Consider the following 21,488-nt stretch of genomic DNA (forward strand, 5'->3'; position numbering starts at 1 on the left):
TATTTCATAGGGTATAATATTTTGTTTTGGAAATTGAGCACTCTAGTTCATTCAGCCACAATGCTGAAGAGGGCCACTATATTCTATTAAAGGAACTAAAAATAAAAGGGATTGAAAATAAAATTGATAGTATTTAATTCCACTTATTGACATATGTCCAGACTTTTTGGAGTTGGAAATGATACCAAAAAAGGGCAAGTCTCCAGATTTTATTTTATGGAATTTTTTGTAGAGAGAAAGCATATTATTCACCTATCATACCATAATTCTTGACCAATGGATCTTAATTGAGGCAAAAGCTGGAAGAATGAAAGCACAGACCAAGATTTTTACCTTATGGGGAACTGAGCATTTGCAAGAAGGTCAACTAAATGTAAATACAAAGTTGGAAGAAACATAAATGTTTCCTTTCTATGAACTTCCCTTCCTCTCCCTGAAGATGTACGTTGTGGGCCATTTCCCAAAAGGATCCCTTATATCAAGACCACTTATGTTCCCCCCCCTCGCACCCACACAGACACACACTCACACACACACCTCTACAACTTGTTCTGTCCCAACTTGTTGGATATTTAATTAATTCTAGGTCTAACCTATGCCATATAAATATGGAGAGAAAATAAAAATGATGATCAGTTAGAATTCATGCTTTAACTTCTGCATGTCCATAAAAAGGACGAAGATAATCTAGATTGCAAACACATGCTACAAGAAGACCAGAATAAGGAGCCTTTATGGTAACCGCCTAAGAAGCATAAAGGAAAAATGCAAAGTTTTAGGGAAGCAAACTTACTATTATCTTTTTATTTCTATATCATCATTAATGTAAAAATAAAGAAGACAAGGCTGTCAGATTTTTCTGCTAGTCAAATTCTCATTAATGAGCTGACCTTGAGATCTAGCACATATCCCTATACTAGTCTTTGGATGATATCTATTCATTTGCAGTCAAAGCCAGCCTTAGATAGAATCAGTAAGCTTACTAGAACTATAGAAAGACAAATTGTATAAATAAAATTACTGCCCAGAACACACATTTGTAAAACATTGGTTTGTCAATTTCCCTCCTTCCTCCTCCAATCAAATATTTTTAACAACAAAAAATGAAAAACAACATGCAGTCTTTGAAACCAATACAGTAATTAGGTAGTTTCAGAATACTGAAATCAGACTTCCCTTTTCATCAATTAGAAGCACTCTAACTGTTCAGACATTAAAAGAAAAATAGAAATTAAATGCAGTTGTCAGCCCAAGGTCTAAGGAAGTGATGGAACTATTCACAGAAAGGACTTCAGATAAGGAAAGAAGTAACATTATCACATCATACTGTGTTGGCATGTGAAATGAGGAGTGTTACATGAGAATAAGAAACAAAAATGGACACCCAAAGTTTTATCCAACTAGATCCTCACTTAGGAAGTTTAAATTTAAATGCTGGGAACTAACTTATACAGTGGTTCAAATGCTGAAAATTTTCAAATGGAATAAATCTGCACTGTAACTATCTACCAAAGATGAAAGAACATTAAAACAGATTTTAATTTTAAAAATTATTTTCTTCATCTAAAAGCCTTGTGTCAAAAATAGGCAGAGGTTGATGCAAAAACACATCTTTGTATTATTCCTTTGTTCTGTGATCCTTTAATTCTTCTGTTCAACTGGGGTGAACCTTTCAATCTACAGAAAAGTTTAGCCTACATTTTCTAGAAGTCTTTTGGATGTTGTGGTAGATACAATACTGCTTTTGTCTCTTCTGTAATACAGAGCCTGTGCAAAACATAGAACATTAAAATGTACAGTTAACAGGGATCATAACTATATTCTTTATAAAAAAAACACCCTAGTTTTGTTCTAAGTACAATTTTGGAACAATGAACTGTTCACAGTAATAATACATCTTCTATTACTGAATCTTTCTCTTTGTCAGGAAATTATTTCCATACCTGTAATAGATCAGGGCTTTCCTTCTTCCAAATGTTATTGTATAGAAAAAGGATTTTAAAACAAAGGCTGTGAAAATAAAGTCCTTGTTTCTGAATGAGGGGGAAATGCAACATGATATTTTTAAAATCCCCCCTCTCCTATCTACGTAATAATAATTATTGTTATTATTATTATTTCCCTTTCTGAATACCAAGGCTTCCATCAGGCCTGGACTTTGATATCTGCCCCTTGGCTGAGAATCTATATATCCAACTTCACACTTAGCTGCAGTGAAGTAGCCCTCCAGGCAGGCCGACTTCAACGAACCACTAGTGGTATCATCATTAAAATCCTGCTGAAGGTCACCATGGCAACCGCCTGCTGAGGCTTCACTGCTGCACGCGGCATCTCCTAATCAGCTACCATGTGAAATGCAAATTCAGACAGTCTGAAAATTAGTCAAGAAGAATAGAGGATGAGGATGCAGGTACGTGAAATATTCATGCGCTTCGTGGAAAAAGGAAGACAGCATGAATGACACAACAAAGAACGGCCCCTGACATTCTTGCTATCATTTTGCATTATTGTTCACACCCTACTGTATTTCTAGGCCTCCGGTTCTGAAATTGCCTATATGAAATGCCATATTTATATTCTGCACAATTGTCATAATTAAAAATGGCGACTGGAAAAAAAAACAGTTAATTGGAAAAGCTACATTAAGTCAACGCTGCACACACCAGCAAAGACCATCACATCCACTTCATCGTCTTCCTAGTCATCTTTAAAAACATACACTGAGAATTTCATAGTCAAATTCTCCATGTAATAAAAGTGCAAATATTATACAATGATTTTTAATGAGACCCATACTTCATGGACCACAGTTTTTAATTAATAAATAAAATCTCTAAAAGCAAGGAGATTTGGGAGTTTGGAGTTATATTATTCCCCAATTCCATAAAGACAGTTAATTTTTACTGTTTACAAAATATGAGAATTTTATATGCATTTCTACACAGTGTAATTTACTTTTTCTGCTACTTTGCTGTGTCCTAAATTTTTAAAAAAATATGTCCATACATGGTAAAGGAATCACACAAACACAAGTCATCTTTATATTAGTTACAAGAGACATTAACATATCCATCCTTAGCAGAAATATTAAGTCTTTCTTTGCTGTGTGTAAAGTACCTAAAGTTTTTAGCCTTTGGGGGCATAACTGTTCCTCGCCAGGGCACTGCATGCTGATGGATAAGATAAGCATATTATCTGTAAATAATATAAGCATTTTTTCCTCTCCTCTGCAGTTACGTATGGATGTACAAATATGTACTGCATTAATTGTCACAGAAAGTAAAAGCATTTCCATTCTCTGCCACTTTTGTCCAAACAACCAAAATTGCTTGAGAAAGAATGGAAAGTATACATTGGTGCCCATTTTGTTGCAGCATGTTGTGGTACTTTTCTATGCACATCTCTGAATGCACACTCAAAACAAAAAACAAAAAACAGAATAGTAAACAAGTTTATGGTGGTTCCTCTCTATGTAAGTCCATGAAGAAATATATCATGTTGGAAATACACCCTGCATTTGGAATACACTTGGTGATATAAAAAGATTTTTTCGTATGTGTGCTTTTTGTGGGTTACAAAAAGCATACATACAGTACAGTGCACACATATTCCAAAGTTGTTATTAGAGTTACATAAGGCATTTCAAAAGGTTGGTTTGCAGAACCTTAAAACAGCCAATGTATTTCAAAACAGTCAGTATCTTCCATTGTCTTCCCATGCCTCTGCGTGCACAGCCATACTGCTTTGTTCGTTGTCCCACTGAGACAACCAAGGTAAGTCTTTGAAACAGCCATGCTGAGCTTTTCAGATGACATAGTTGCTTTAATGCTTCAAGGAATTTTTACTTGCAACAATGCACTTAATGGTGTTCATAAAGCACCCCTCTCAAATACTATGCACAGTTATAGTCATTACTCCTGAACAGAGCGTAACTACTTTTTCATCCCATCCATGTAGGCACTTAGATCACAGTAAACTGAGGGAAGAGTTTCAGCCTTTCACAATGTTTTCAAAAGGGTAAATAAGAACACCACAGGATATATCATTCAGAAGATATTCTATATCGCTGAAAATCAGAAATTCATGTTGTTCACTGTGGTGTAACCAATCTAAGCAAAGAGGATTTCAGGGTTAACTGCACTCAGTTTAAGCAATTTTCCCCTTATAGCTTGAATTTTAATGCCTTGCAAAGAGTTGCAACTATAAAGAAAGCACAAGTAGAAGATATAAAAAGTACTATGTAGAACATTACAACGGGTCTTTCAAAGCCATGGCCCATTTAAGGTTCACATTTGCAGCCATATTTAAACAGCAGACAATGTTTTTTTTTTTTTTAAAGAAAGTTCAGCTTCCAGGAAGAAACCAAACTGAAATTAATGAGAGCTGTGCAAGAACAACCCAGCTGTGGAAAACTGCATACCAGATCCCAGGAGAAATAGGATGCTTTTAAAAAGTAAAGCAAGTTCAAACAGCCCACCAAAAAGGAAGTTACTTACTTCTTCTGAGTAGTGGTCTGATGGAAGGGGTGGATAATCACATTGTTCTATCTTTTTACATAAAGAATACAAGTTCATTTTGTCACCATAGAAGGGGCTTTGCAATGCAGCCATCTGTATGGAGTAATAAAAAAGGGTATAATTTTAACTGGTGTGGCAGAGAAGACTCAAATACAGAAGCTTGGCTTTATTTTTTAAAAAATACCAGTTTAAATTAGAGGCAAATACTTATTTTCTCTCTATGCTATTGGTTTGAGTCCCTTATTTCTCATATCTGACCTTCAGCATATTGGATTAGATTGTTTCTATAGCATTACACTCAGCTTACATTCCTGTTGCATGATTTAAATTTATTATATACCCAGAACATTACTCATAAGTTTTGACTAATATAATATTTTCTCTATATAAAATCCAAATGTCATTTAGAAACATCTTACCACGAAGTTTTAATCAGGAATCAGACAAGCTCTGGTAAAATTTACCTAGCTCACAAAAGCTCTGATTTTGTTTTTCTCTGATAAATTTTATGTTCCTTATGACACCCCTTGTAGCAAGAACGCTATGATATTCTACATTACAAATTTTCAATCAGCAGGTAGAATTATATTCAAAATCAAAAGATGTTTTCTGCATCGCGGATGTATCAACTGGTATGTACTCAAATATATTTAAAATGTATGTAGTCATCCATTAAGACTTAATTTTCTGCAACTATCAAGAAGCTGAAAGCACCATGAATCTGATAAATAAATTATATATTAAGTACTCTGTTTGGACACCTTACTAAGTTTTTTATGTTATTGAGAAAAGATAACATCTAACTTTAAGGCAGAAGGTAATTTCCTATTTAGAAAGCACTTTGCTGTCAACCAAAGACAAGGAATACAATTCCCTGCAAAAAACTGTTTGTGTTACATCCCTCTGAAATTAAACAAATGCACTGTAAGGTTTGTTTAAATTATATTTCTAGTATTTTTCTTACAAACTATTTAATCTATTGGAGCAGCTCATTTTCCAAACATGATCTGGGTTTTACCCCTAAACTCTAGATATTTTAATATAATTATTTTTAAAATGTTGGAACTATTATCATTAGTGTCTCCACTGCTTATTTTAAATGTTATTGCTTGTCTTTTCAAAAGCAAACAAAAAGTGCAACATACTGCTAAGCTTCAAGAGATTTGTACAGAAATGCTCACATTGCCTCTGAAAGCCTTTAAAACTCTGAACCACAGCAGCATGAGCATTGCTCAGAGTGCAGTGCTGCCCCAAAGCCAGTCACCCTTTTCTATATGTGCTAATAAGTTTGATTTTGGAAGGACAATGTGTACATTCCCCAGACAGGCAAAGCGTGTGTGAAACACGCTAGTCCATGCTGAGCTACTCAGTGAGCTTCAGCAGGGACAGGACAAGCTGAAAATGGCTCTCATCTGTCTTGTGGTCTTTGAGACAGAGTGTTAACTCTTTCACGACCAAAAAAGGGTTCTCATTTTGATAGTGGTGCATACAGAAATAAAGAAAAAAAAATGAAGAAAAAAGAACTAATTACGGGTAAATTATTAGCAAGATGATCAAAATTGCATACATTAATTGGATATAATAACTGCTGAAAACTAAAGGTTTGAGGCTATCAAGGAAAACAATGATTTCCAATTGTATTACTTCCATAATGTTAAATCTTGAAACCACCTAATTGATGTAGTGTATTTTCATTTCAGTGCAATTTAAATACAAAATTAGAAAGTTTCACCACCCAATCAACATGCATGCACAATTGCAAAATAAACACAGATACTCAGCATGGTACAAAGCGGGTTCATTAAAAAAGTAGTTCTGTTTCAATGCTTTAAAAAAGAAAGAGAGAAAAATGAATGGGGGGGGGGTTGGGGCAGAAAAAGCTGAATGTCCCCTAAGGAGTTAAAACAGGACTACTATATTTTCATGCATCTCCTGCTTTGACAGATGAAAAATGTCAACTGTCCTGTTTTTATTTTCAAGCTTTTGCACTATTCATCTGGTTCATTAGTGCATCTTGCTGCTGCCCCTGACAGCTGCTCGCCCTCTCCTCCCAGCAGCTGAATTTTTCAGGCTAATTTGATCCTCCACACTGAGACGATCGCTAGAATGATTGACTTGCTCCCTGACCTCCAGGGTCTGACTTTCCTGATTAGTATTCTAGGGGTGTCTGAGGGACGAAAGCCCACTGTCTGTCTTCAGGGCTGGTGGCAATGCTCTCCCCCACCACCTCGCTCGCTCATTCTCTTTCTGGGGGGAGGGGGACTGTAAGCCACCAACCTACGACCCTGTAAGGATGCAATTACTGTGCTGAACAATAAAGGAAATGTGTAATATCTACTTTTTCATGTAAAGGTCCATGTAGTGGAAGCATGGCATGTTGATTTTAATTAGTAAAGTCTATCTTGTTGCATATCAATTAACACCGAGTGCTTAGAGTATTTTGAATTGTTTTTTAAGCATTTCCAGAATATTTGAAAGTCTAATTTTCTGACTGTAAAATTAACCTTCAACAACAACAACAAAGGTAAATAGTTAAGGAAAGAGAGCAATTTTTAACAAACTGTAAAACCAGCCTTCTCCAATCTGGTGTCTTCCAGATGTGTTGTAACTTCAACTTCTAGAATTCCCAAATTCTGGGCGTTGCATTCTGAACACATCTGGAAGGCAGCAGGTTGAGGAAATGATATCCCATAGAATAGCAGTGAACAGAAAACACACTTAATTTTAGATTCAACTAAAGCCCAACCAAACTGTCAGCTATTAATATTAACATTCAAATAAAACATTAGCTGAAGAATTATTTATTGGGAAGCTATGTAATCTAGGAAAATCTCATGCACATGCAAATATTTTTTTTATTGTCGATTTGAAAAATAATATAAACCAATGGAACTAAAATAACTAACTTAGAAATCCTTAAATGCATTTTATGTTGAATATATTGAGCAAGTCAAGAATAAATTTAAATATTAAATTTGTACCATAATTAAATTACAATATTCATGCTTTTCAATCCTCCTATTATTGGAGCTATATTGAATAAAATCTTACTGTTCTGTAAACTGCCCTACAATTATTTAATTTTTATTACAAAACTAAGGGTCCACAAATTCCCGTTTTTTTACAGAAACAATGGTTGAATGGATTTTGAGTAAGTGAAAACTGAGTGAGTAAAATAAAATTATACCACTTATAGTGTAACATAACATTTCTTTATTATTTTGCTGCACAATAGGCCATTAATGTGCCCCAATCCTTAATTTGTTTGCTAAATTTTAAGGAAGGTAGAAAAATTAAATTCTTTAAAACATGATCTTACTATATAACGATAATTATCTGTCAAAAATTAGGTAACATGGCAACTGTGAGAAAGAAAAGAATAATGTAAATACAAATCCTAGTTACTAATTTCACAAGTAGCATAATTATACAAATACCAGTAGCAGTATCACAGAAAAAAATTTTTTTAAAAAAAATCCCAGTTTAAGATATAATTGCTAATAAATCTCCAAAAGAATGATCTCATTAAATGTTTATTTCTTTTATAATTCAGTCATCAAGTGGTTGTTGAGGTAAGCAATTATATATAGCACTAATCTAGACCAAATAGTGCTTTCTGAATAAATGCGTCTGAGAGAAAATAATAATTTTAGCACTGAATTGTTTTGTTTTGTTTAAAGAAAACTTTGTTATAGTACTCAGAAAATCCTAATATTGTAGGGTTTTTTATCCCCTTTGATAGAGAGCTTTGGTGAATTCTGCTGAGCTGCAGTGAAAGTGGTTTGCCACTTCACCTTGCATCTGTATGACAGAAACTTTTCTAGAGAGCATTTGAGTGAAAGACTGCAAGCCAATGGGTAAACTTTTTAGAACTTGTTATAAACATCCAGAAGGCTTTGGTAGAATTTGGTTATCTTGCTGATCTCATTATAATTAACATTTTACAAGCTAGAATTACAACTGGTATAAACAAACCAAATGAAGGAATATCTTTTCCTGATATTATTTTTCTATAGATCCTTTACCTCTGTATTAAAGTATTAATGGCATTGTGTTTAGTCGGTTATATACAAATAGACAGTTGCTGATATACCATATAAAAAGGACAGAATACTAGTTTCCTATGCGATAATCCGATTTAGCAAAGTTTAAAGATAAAGTTTAAGATTCAGAAAACAAAAGTTTAATAATTAAAGAAATAATAGATGATATGACAAGTGTTGACGGGAGTATGCCCTTGATAGGTCCATTTCATGTGAAGATAATGTTTTCAATTTCAAATTGCCACCTTGGCTGTTAACCTTGATACTGAAAAATGAAGATCTTGAAAGAGATTATTTTGAGAAGTATATACCCCAAATTTTACAAATATTTGTATTACATTCTCTTTTATTTTGAGCTAAGGCAAATGTGCAAATTTCACCACATATTATCTGTAACATGTCAGAATTCTTTGCTTTCAGATAGTACTAATTTATGAAATTAATATTCAATAAAATCATAACACAAGTAGAAAAACACTGATCAACAGAACATATCAACAAACTATGCTCATTAAAAATTGTCAGTATTACCTCATATAACAGACATCCTAGAGACCAGATATCTGATTTGAAGTTATATCCATTTTCATGGATTCTTTCTGGAGACATATAATAAGGTGTTCCCACTACAAAAAATATAAATACATAATAAACAAAAAAATAAATCAACTTCAAGCAATGTATATTCCAACATTTGTCTTGAAAAATTACTATTCAATATTTAAATGCAAAAGAGTAAAGTTCAGTAAGTGAAAAATTATTCCAAATAATTTAAGCATTGTTTTATGAAATTAATTTCATGATAACCTATTTAAAAAGTAGCAGTTCCATAATTATCAATAAACCAATTTTTTAGCAATTTAGTAATTTAATATTATATTAACATTACTAATGTTGTCAATCTGATAGACTGATAGAATTCTATATGAATATGTTTATTTATGCAGCATTTATTAAATAAAAACATATATTGGTTTTATAACTACAAGGGTTTCCTATTTATTTTTATTTCCTTCACTGACTGAAACTCGCTAAACAAGATTTTGGTATATCTACATCCTGTCTTAAAAGCACAGCCAACTTCCAATTCCATCTTTACATTATTTAAAATAAGCAGAAAAATGTTGTTTTAAAGATAATCAATACATCTTTTAAAAGGAAATGGCATCCTCATGTTATTAAGGCAAATTTTTTTTAAAGACTTTTTCCTAAAAGTGTGGGTTTATGGGCATGGGGATCTGTATGTCTATCTATAATTACTTTTAAAACATTCTAATATTTGCCAATTCATAAAATAATAATCAACTGTAGTTAATAGAAACAGAAATGAAAAAACATAAAAAAGACAGAAAAATTTAGTAAGGCATATGTCATCCTGTTCTAAGAGATATTTCATATGGGATAGTAACATGAATAAAGTCTCTTATAAAGCATGTGATTCATTATCCCAGTTTCAGAAATAATTTTGTATATATCTGTAGAACTATCAGTGGTGGGATTCTACCAGTTCTACTTGGTTCAGGCGAACCAGTAGTGGCGGCGGTGGGAGGCTCTGCCCACCTGCCCAGACATCATCACGGACATTCTGCGCATGTGCAGAGGTGGTGCACGTGAGCGAAGTGAGCATGTGCACTCACATTTGCGAACCTGTAGAGAAGGTAAGTGAATACCACTACTGATAACTATGTACCTAAATTTTATTTCTACATAAGATCAAATGTATTAGAAATTATTTATATTTCCAAATTGATAACTGATGAAATTTGTTTTTAAATAAGTATGAAAACATTTCAAATCAAAACATTGCCACCGAACATAACTTGGAATGTACAGTATCTTGAAAAATGTCAAATATTCTAGTTGTAAAAAACAATGATAACTTTAGAATAAACTTTTTTCCTTTGCTTTTCATGTCACAGCCTTATAGCAAATACTCATATTATGTAATAGAAACTGCAATTTTAGGACCTTTTTCACAAGCGACAACCTCACACAAAGTAAAAACGCACATTAAGAGGAAAAAACCTACCTCACCAAAACCAAACAAATGAAGTTAACATTTTTGCCTCTGCATTCTTAAATACCCTCTTAATTACACGTGACCTCATTATACACAGGTGAAGGATCAATAAGCCAACCACCCAACACAGTAGAACCTTTAATTTAAATGCATTTTAAAAACAAAATACAAAAATATACTCTGAATATAAATTGCAAACAAACCAAATCAATTAGTCTATTATTTGCAATAAGAATTTATTATCTAAAGTTTCAACATTAGCAGCACTTCTGTGAAGCATGATATTGTAGTGTAGATATAAACTTTCGCATTTACCTAATGGTTATTTATGTGGATTTCAATATAGCATAAATACCATACTTTTTCTTTCCAGGTAAGCAAGAAGTTGCAACTAAAGTAATTTCCTTATGTCTGGACTGGAAACTGCTCTCCAGAAAAATTTTTGTGTAGTAAGACTACTCTCAGAGCAGTCTCAGGTCCAATACACTCTGCTTGATCCAGGTGAATCAATGACTGCTGGCAATCAATGAAGGGACAAGCATTTTTGGAAGAAGGGACCACAGATGGATGGATAAGGCACATGGAGAGCAGCTCCTGAATGGTTTTGTGGCTGAAAACCTAACCCAAGTGATTCCTAGACTGAGTCTCCTAGTGTCCTGGTGGATATGACTCAAATGTTGTGAAGTAGAAATTGTCCACTACACTATTTGTGTAAATCAGGTCTATCTGCATGTCTTTTCTGGTTCACCAACATAGTACAAAACTCTCCTCTGAGCTACAACTAAGCAGACACCATATTTTTTGCCAGGGTATGTAGACTTAATTGCTGTAAGCTGATGGAAGGTTGTAAGCGGCAGCAACTGTAAACTGATGCAATGGGAATGAGGTAGCTGAGTAAGAAACTGTCTATATAAGGGAAGCTATTAGAGGGCAACTCCCTTCTCATGTTCTCGCTCGTCGTGTATCTCATTGCTTTCCTTGTGTCAGTATGATAAGGTATTTACCACATATAAGTCTGTATATATTTAGCTGTAGATAAAACCACTGTTAATTATCTAAATTATCTAAAGGCTCTGTGTGCTGTGTGCTGTGTTTTGTTCCTGGGTTTATCTCATAATACTAGTCACGCTGCCTAAACTCTGACATTTTTTCTTCTGAGCAAGGTCTCATATATGAAAGTAGACAAACAGGAGTCAACATGCTCATGCTCATCAATACTAAAATCAGGGTTCTGACTTAAACTGATTCACTAAATGATAAGAAGCTGTCACATTCAGCAGATCAAAAAGACGTAGGCCTCCTAGCTATTTCAAATCCTTTCATATTTTTGTGTCAAAATGCTGTGTCAAAAATTCCCCAACAAAGGAGCTCAGAAATTTAAACAATCTGTTGGAATTTAAGATTTAGCATTTTGAAAAGGCCACCTAATCCAATACATCTCTACTGATGAATTGTCCAACTAAGCTGTTGTGTTCTGATTAAATCTAATCATGCATATTGCTTCAGAGGAAGAAAAAAAAGTAATTCTGATTTCAGTTTAAAAGAATTGCTGAGAAAAAAACTTGGCAAAGCTCAGCCTAACAATGAGGTTTACAGGGTCGTACTTTATCAAAAACAAAAATACCTTTTTAACCAATCATTCTCCAAAACCTATTACTGCATTAAAGGAATTACGATATTGATAATACACAAATAAGATTTTGCAGAATTTAACTCAAAGCGCCCCATTGGCACTCAAACATTGGCCGAAGACTGGAAGCTTTGTTTGCATGCCGATGGGGCGCTCTGAGGTGGTGAAATGGAGCCGCCTCAAAGCACCCTATCAGCGCTCAAACACTTTTCGCTTGGAAATTGGAAGCTTCTGGGGGCCCTGATCTCACGCGACTTCAGGCACCCATCCGCTTTTGCAGAGAATGGGTGCCTGAAGTCCTATGAGATCAGGGCATCCAGAAGCTTCCAGCCTGTGCGTGAAAAGTGTTTGCATGCCAACAGGAGGCTTGAAGCAACGCGATTTCACTGCCCCAAAGCCTTCCATCGGCATCCAAACACTTTTTTGCTCCCAGATTGGGAGCCTTTGGAGGAGACTCACTGAAGCTGCCTACTGCTCCAGAAGTGACAGGTAGCCTCGGTGAGTAAGAGAAGCTCGTTCTGTTTTCCCTCTGCTCTCAATGCTCCACTTTTGGAGTGCAGACTGGAGAGGAGACAGCTCACTAGATCTTTGCAAGTTAAGTGGGGGGGGTTGTTGATGGGGGTGGGGGAGATAGGCAGGGTGAATTTTGCTGTGCCTCTGGTTGTTTATAAGGATGAATGACTGCCATGGTGCTGCAACATTCATAACCTCGGGACTGTGCCATAAGTACTTGGGGGGATTATGTTGCAACGTTGAACGATTGCTAAGTGAACTGTCCTGTGAAATTACTTGTATATAGGGTAATAGCGAGAAATCTTGACAAAAGACGATCTCTTCTTGCTTTGAATCTCACTGCACAAATAAACACATTTCTTGTAGAAGTAGTAAGTTTCTACCATAGGCTGCATTAATCAAGCATTCAAACCAAAAACAAAGACTGACACATTTGAAAAACTACAGTACATTGTTTTGTAAAGTAATCTATTAAAATTCCATTCAACAAGTGTCATCAAAATCAGTCATAACAAAAACAGCTTAATTTTGAATGAGCATTTTTCAATCCATAGAAATGAAATTTATTTATTAAACATATTTTAATCTATATCAGCATACAGCTGAAATTCTTTTAATTAAAAATACATCAAATAAAAAGTTTGCTGCATATACAGTACTCTAGATATATATCATTAACTTCCACTTTTAATTATACAAAGAAATTTTTCTCACCTAGAGAATGTGCAGCTGTGGTTTTAGAACTGAAAAATCTTCCCAATCCAAGATCTCCAAGTTTTACTACTCCTGTAGCAGTAATGAATACGTTTGCTGGCTTGATGTCTATAAGAAGAAACAAAGTATGTATAATACTATACCTTTAATAGAAAAGATTATTAAATATTATATTAAGTATTATTGTTTGATCAAATTATTTGTTTCATCTGGTGGTTAAGATACCAAGCTAGAAACCAGGAGTGTGAATTCTAGTCCCGCTTTAGGCATAAAAAGTCAGGTGGGTAAATTTGAGCCAGTCTCTCTCAGCCCAGACCGTTACACAGGATTTGTTGTTATGGGGAAAATAGGAGGAGGAAGGACTATTAGATAATATGTTCACTGCCTTGGGTTATTTATAAAAACCATAAAGATGGGATACAAGTATCTAAAAATTATGAGCATTTATATATCTAAATTATATCTGTGACAAGTAATATTCAAACTTTAAGTACAGTTGAATTTAACATGCAAGTTACTAATTAAAATAAATGTGTTTATCCCTGCACTAATTTTAGGCTGAAATCCTTTCTCGACTTTTTAGGGAATAAATGCTATGAATTCAAGATGACTTGCTTCTGTAAAGAAATGAACTGAATTCCATAGTTCTGTTTAGTTTCATAGATAGTGACAACATGATGCTCTATGGGTGGTAACAATGACTTTACTAACCATGTATCAGTTTCATGATGATTATAAGAATAGTCATGATAATATACCTAGTAACATAATTCATTCCCTGAATGTTTTGGGACATTTCCAAATTTATTTGGACAAATATTTAATTATTAATGAAAGCTATGTTTCTAAATGTTCAAATAAAAAGTTTATGCAAGAGTTGATATAATAGCTTAACCAGTGGTGGGTTGCCCCCGGTTCGGACCGGTTCTATTGAACCGGTAGTAAAACCAGAGGGAGGCTCCGCCCACTGACCTGGATGTCATTATAAGTGATCTGCACATGCGTGCGGGCACAATGCGAACCGGTAGTAAAGGTAAGTAGAACCCACCCCTGAGCTTAACTCATTTTGAGACCAGATTATGCAACTGTATAGTTTTCGCTATTATTTAATTGTCCACTCAAATTACCTTTGATCTTTCTGTCATGTTCTGAACATGTTCTGATTTGCTTATGTCCAAATATGGAATTCTTCTCTTGAGACACCTGTCTGAAAGCTACCTTAGTTATAAAACAGGATTTAGACTAAATTGGTTTAATTTAGTTTCTATACAATGTTAAATCATAATGAGATCATCTTGTTAATGTCAGAGGCAAATGAATTTAACTAAGCTACTCTGGATCCACCTCAGTGATTTTCAACCTCACCAGTATGTACACGTCTTGCTGTCAGAAATTATTTGCTCTTATGTGCAAATTATAATTATGTATAATTATAAAATTATACAATTTTATAAACAAACAAACTTAATGGCAAAGGGTGAAATATGCATATTTAATACATATTCATTACAAGATACTCTTATTTCATTGGCTGGACTTCATATCCTTCTAGTTATCCAAGAAACAGAAAGAACTGAAATTAAAAAATGGTGAAAAATTCCAAACAAATTTTGCAAAATCAGTCCATTTGAAGCCCTATTCTAGGTTGGAGAGGAAGTCCTACTTATTCAGTCACTGCGACTATATCACACTTTCCAGATATGTTAATAAGTTATTATGACTTGACTCTCATCAAACTTCTGTCCTTGATGACAGTTATCTTAACTACCAGGATAAAACTGTTCACAACCATGATGATTTAGATGAAATTTCTATACAAGAGCAATCCCTAAGAAATAATAAGATAAATAATAATAATGACTTTTCTGTCTCCATTCAGGGCACCAATGACAAGGTAAAGACAAAATTTGCTGCATCTATGGCCAGTGATCGAGCAATTACAGGAAGTATGCTTCCCTTCTTCCTGCAAAAAAGAAAAGTTTGATCTAAATGCAGGCTGTTGGTTTAAGAGCGATAATCTGGCCTCCATCCACTAGCCACAGATACCATCAAAAGGGCTATTGGATTTTGTATGAATACATATATTTGCACAGACTGAAATGTTTCAGTTTTGGAAGTGTTACCTGTTTTGTATAGGTCGCCCCATGTAATCAAAAGGCAGGGTACAAATCTTCAAGATACATAAAAATAAGAATCTACCATACATAAAACAGCATGCATTTGAATGTAGATTACTTATTTTAAGTCAAATGATATTATATACACATAGACATACATGTTTGTAACTGATTGGGGCAGCCAAAAATCTCATTAAAAAATTAAACAAAATATAACTAGAGAATAGAAAATATGTTAATGGTTTTTTAAAAAATTACATACATAAAAATGTCTTTTAGTTGCCTATTTTAACAGATAAGAACAACTGGAAGAGGCCATCACTTGTCTTTGTAGCTCATGTAATATATACTGTAGTCCCTACATTTGTACAACATAGTTGGGATGAAATGCAATTTATTACCTCGATGCATGACACGCCGGGAATGCATATGTTCCAAGGCACTGCACAGCTGAACAAAATATTTCCAAACTGTCCTTTCCGGGATCAGCCTCTTCTGCTTCTTAAAATGCTTTGAAATAATAAAATAATACTACAATCTGGATTTGATATTCAGTAATGATGCAGAAGATTATTAAAATGAACCAGCCTTCAGCTTTTCAATCGAGAAATCATTAACACAGCTGAGGAGGGAGGACCATGTTTAACAAAGAGATAGTTCCTCAGGATGCGCTCTGGATGAAAAGAACAAGTATTCAGGAAAACAGCTTGAACCAAAGGAAAAGTCTGACAGGTCCAAATGAGACTGGGAACTTATGTATAACAAACTGAACCCTTACTTTCACAGGTGATAAACCCTCATTTGATTATGTCTCTCTTCTTCCTGATTCTAATGAATATAATTAGATATTAGATCATGGCTTAGAATAATATGAATGACATAGGCTCGCAGAGTCTCTTCCTGCATTCTTCAGAACAGCAACATGTAAGAAATAAGTTCCTGTTTCAATTGTTTAATTAGTCATAATTTAACATTGTTTCTGAAACTTAAATTGCAGTTAATCTTAATAATCATTGAGATTACATAGCGTCATAAACAGTAGTGGGTTTCAAAAATTTTTACTACTGGTTCTGTGGGCGTGCTTGGTGGGCGTGGCATTGCTTGGTGGGTGTGGCTTGGTGGGCATGGCAGGGGAAGAATACTGTAAAATCTCCATTCCCACCCCACTCCAGGGGAAGGTTACTGCAAAATCCCCATTTCCTCCCGATCAGCTGGAACTTGGGAGGCAGAAAATAGATGGGGGCGGGGCCAGTCATTTTTACTACCAGTTCTCTGAACTACTCAAAATTTCTACTACCGGTTCTCCAGAACTGGTCAGAACCTGCTGAAACCCACCTCTGGTCATAAACCATGATTTAATCTACACTGTAATTTAAGTCTAGCCAGTGTTGTCCCAATTCTTTTTTGTTTTATATATATTTATACATAATAATTCCTTCAATACTGTCAAACTATTCACATTAGGCTGTATTACTATTGCTATTGGTTTTCTCATAGTTCCTGTCGTCCATCTCCTCCCACTTGTGACTGCATGATTGTAACTTTGTTGCTTGTAGCCTTGCGATTTATATTGATATTGATGGTTTCCTAGTATGATTTGATTGCTTATTGTACCGTATGACTGTCACTGGGTGTTGTGTCTTGTGATTCTTGACGAGTGTATCTTGTCTTTTTATGTACATTGAGAGCATATGCACCAAAGACAAATTCCTTGTGTATCCAATCACACTTGGCCAGTAAAGAATTCTATTCTATTCTATTTAAAATATATATTGCCCTTCCACCAAGAAATATACATGGGTTTGCTCCAATATTTTCCTCTCAACATCCCTGAAGAAACAGCTTAGGCTGAAAGAAAAATGCAATTGAGTCTGTCTGTATACAAATACCAAAATGATTCTCATTAGATAATATTTAAAGTGCACCTACTTTGGCCATATGTATGTTCATTTACATATGTACAGGATTTGTGTGTGTGTGTGTGTGTGTGTGTGTGTGTGTGTGTGTGTGTGTACACATATATTAAGGAAGTGAATGAGAGACATTAAATGGTGAAAGATCAACTTAACTCAAAAAAATTAAACTAAAGTAGGAGTATTTGGGAAGCCCATCTGAAACTGAAACTAAAGAAGTTTTGCGATTCATAATTCAGAAGGTCACAGAAAAGTATATGACAAATATTTTCCTCAAATTTTCCATTAGGAAAGTGCCAACGGAGAAAAAACTGAAAGTGGAAGGATGGGAGTTGAGACTATCTGATCATAACTTAGCTTAGATCTTCAGTAACAGCATTTCAGCAAATATTATTCCAGTATTAAGTGATTTATTCCAAAAACTTTTGTAAGAATCTATAAGAATCATGAGGATACTTGATTGCTTGGAACTGCTGGATATTCATGTCTAATCCATTATTTAAGCCATTCCACTCTGCTTTCTGTGACTTCAATATTTACTAAGAGGCACAACAAAGAACCTTGAATTGTTTTTATTCATTGTAGTTTCCTTTTCCCTGCACCTGGTACAGGCCAGAGCGTGATAGAAAAGCAATCTAAGGATTGCATTTTGGGCCCTCTTGCTTCAGTAGTCAGTTTGGTCTAGTGGTTGAGGCACCAGGAGACTTTGAGTTCAGATTCTGCCTTAGGTATGAAAGTCAACTGGGTGACTTTAAGCCAGACACTCTCTCTCAGCCCAATTTACCTCATGGGGCTGTTGTTGTGATGAAAATAGGAGAAAGGAGTATTATGTATGTTTGCCGCTTTATTTATAATATTAAAAAGGTAAAGGTTCCACCTCGCACATATGTGCTAGTCATTCCCAACTCTAAAGAGCGGTGTTCATCTTCGTTTCAAAGCCAAAGAGCCAGTGCTGTCTGAAGACGTCTCCGTGGTCATGTGGCCGGCATGACTAAACACCAAAGGCGCACATAATGCTTTTACCTTCCCACCAAAGGTGGTTCCTATTTTTCTACTTGCATTTTTTACGTGCTTTCGAACTGCTAGGTTGGCAGAAGCTGGGACAAGTAACGGGAGCTCACCCCGTTAAGCAGCACTAGGGATTCGAATCACTGAACTGCCAACCTTTTGATCGACAAGCTCAGCATCTTAGCCAGAATCACCACGTCCCTTTTTATTTATAATAAAAATAAAAATTTTATTTATAATTTTTATTTATAATAATAATAAAGCAAAAAATATCTTAAAAAATACCCTCAGGAAGTTTTCATTCCGGCCCATCAATTTCTTTCTTAACCAATTAAATAAACCAGGCTTTGATCATAATCCAGATCTGAATACAGGTATTATTGATGGTTTGATCAAATTAGCTTTGAAAGCAAATCTCGTTAGCTTGGCTTGTGACAAATGAAACATTTATTAGTGGGTAAAAGAAAGAGCAGTAGGGAGAAAGTTTTATGCAATAGAAACAGGAAGGCAGAAGGTTCAATCCTGTAACTTGTTTTTTTTACCCCTCAGTTGCTATTTGAGAGAGCAAAAGAGTGATATTATGGCTGCATTTTCCTTAAGACAAGCAGCAGCATAAAATATTTAAAAGTATTTTATATTTATTTTAATATCATTTCCTTTTACAATTTTTAAAAGCTCAAATGAGGCAATTATATGCCAGTTCCCTGAATGGTGCCATTGCTGAGACCTGGATTGAATCCAAACAAATTCTGTGAACTGTTGTCCCTATAGCTGAAATTTGCATATCAGAGAATTGTTTGATGTTGACAAGAAGACAGAGACCAGAATTCTTTTTATATACAAGTGAATACACAGCTTCAAGAATATGAATATAAAGTGTACTTGTTTTTAAAATTATCCCTGAAGATTTTAGCATGTACTTCTAAACAAACGTCCCTAAAAATAACAACCCCTTACAAAATGCTTACCTATCTGGACATCCCATCCCTTGCTTACATCTTTAACAGTATAATATGCACTTCTGCATTTGTATCTGTATTCTGCTTTGTGTTTATTTGTGTTGGAATACTACATGGAACACAATCACTATTACCACCACTCAAAATTGGCTATGGTAAATTCCCATTGTGGTAAATCTAGTCACATAGAAACGCAACTTCAAATATCCATTTGTTAACCAAATTTCTAAATCTTTATTTGCCTGACCTGAATGGAAAATGTTTTTAAAAAGATCTGCATGGCTACTTCTTTAACCTGCAAAGAGGAGCTGTTGGATCAGGAGACAAACTTAATTTGAGCAGGAGGAGGCAATTGCATCTTCCTTGAAAGCATGATGAGGAAGGGTTCATTTCCTAACCTGAATCAGAGGCTAAACTTTGGGCAGCTTAGTGACACAAGCTAACTTGGACAATCATTTGTTCAGTAAATGTTTGAAGTGATGATGGTGCTGAATTAGGAGATTTACAGCCAGTCCTTGAAGTTCTGCCTGTTGCAGAACCCCCCCAGTTACCAGGTCACAATTTGGGACCTTGGCAACCAGTGTACATTTATGAAGTCGCATAGTCCCATGGTCATGTGATTACCATTTGCAACATTCACTGCCAGCTTCTGATAGGCAAAATCAATGGGAAAGCTGGCAGGAAATTGCAAGTCATAGTCACGTCATTTTGCTTAATGACTACATGAAATTTGCTTAATGATAGGAACTGCCGGAAATAACATAATAAATTGGCACCGTATGCTTTCTCGCTTTACGCCTGTGTTGCTTAGCAACAGAGTTTGCAGTCCCAATTACTGTTATTAATGGAAAACTATCCGTACTTCCATCTTTGAACTTGAGTGGTTACTAGTGATACAGCTAAGAGGAATTCAAAATTGACTGAGGAGAGACTGAGGAGAAATTGGCTTCACTGACTGTGGCAATACAAAATTTAAACGACTATGCCATTTACAACAAACTAACCATCTTCGTTTGTTTGCTTTAAAGATAAAATCCAATGCATCCAATAAAAACAAATAAACATAGAACACCACAACAGAAAAATCCAAAGCCTAATCTCATAATGTACTATAGAGCAGGCCTGTGAAACTGGTGGCCCATGGGCCGGATGCATCACGCATAGGCCACGACCACCCCAGCTCTGCAAAGGCAAAAAAGTCAGGATATGTCACATGATGCAATCAAGTTTGACACCCATGATATATAGAGTTTAGTAGAAGTGTTAACAATGAGGGCATACTTTGTATGGTTTTATGTTTGAGCATCATGGAAGGAACATGCATCTTTGATCCTACAAGACTGCTCTTAAAATCCTCCAATGTTTCAATTTTTAGAAAAGTTAAAAAAAAACACAATCAACCATAGCATGATGAACAGTGGAAATGACTGGTGAATTAATGTAACTCTGTTATTAGGAAAACTAACGTAACATGATTTGGTAAAATAGCTCCATTGTAATAGTAGGGGCTGGAAACTAAGTGGTCAGAGATTTAGGTTAGATGGTGGTAGATTACTGCCTGACCTAGCATATCATTGGATAACACTATTTTCATAAATTGTAGTGCTGACCTTTGCATGAGGGACACATATTTTGAGATACCGATAATCCTTGTTTTACGACCATTCATTTAATAATAATTCCAAGTTGAAACAGCACTGAAAAAAGTGAAATTACAAGTGGTCCTCACACTTATGACTGTTGCAGTGTCCTTGTGGTCATGTGAACAGAATCCAGATGCTTGGCAAATAGCATGGATTTATGATAGTTACAGCATCCTGGGGTCATATGAGTGCCATTCCCAAATCTTCCCAAAATAATAAAACTAGACACAACTCACCATGACTGAATCACTTAATGATAGAAGTTCTAGTCCCAATTGTGGTCGTAAATTGAGGACTACCTATATTATCTATCTGAATCATTTTGGTGTTGCAAATAGAAAAATGGGATAACTTGCTTGGGTAAGGGTTTTCTTATTCAGTGCCCTTCTGTTTAGTTGAAAATAGACTTTT

General features: G+C 35.0%; 1 protein-coding gene across 3 annotated transcripts in view; it reads right to left on the reverse strand.

The window, feature by feature from the left end:
* NEK7 (NIMA related kinase 7) overlaps positions 1–21,488 on the reverse strand; it is a 66,167-nt gene that overhangs the window by 9,106 nt on the left and 35,573 nt on the right. For 2 of the 3 annotated variants that reach the window (XM_034437448.2, XM_034437449.3), the window contains exons 6-9: positions 15,956–16,064; positions 13,438–13,545; positions 9,092–9,186; positions 4,497–4,610 (exon numbers count right to left, since the gene is read on the reverse strand). In XM_034437448.2, the coding sequence (XP_034293339.1) occupies positions 4,497–4,610; positions 9,092–9,186; positions 13,438–13,545; positions 15,956–16,064 (426 nt within the window). Of the gene's footprint in view, positions 1–1,172; positions 1,768–4,496; positions 4,611–9,091; positions 9,187–13,437; positions 13,546–15,955; positions 16,065–21,488 lie in introns of those variants that run through there. The other variant, XM_087890048.1, reaches the window with a different exon arrangement.

This window comes from Pantherophis guttatus, chromosome 3, assembly GCF_059756535.1.
Source record: "Pantherophis guttatus breed Tessera chromosome 3, ASM5975653v1, whole genome shotgun sequence".
NCBI classification, from domain to species: Eukaryota; Metazoa; Chordata; class Lepidosauria; order Squamata; family Colubridae; genus Pantherophis; species Pantherophis guttatus.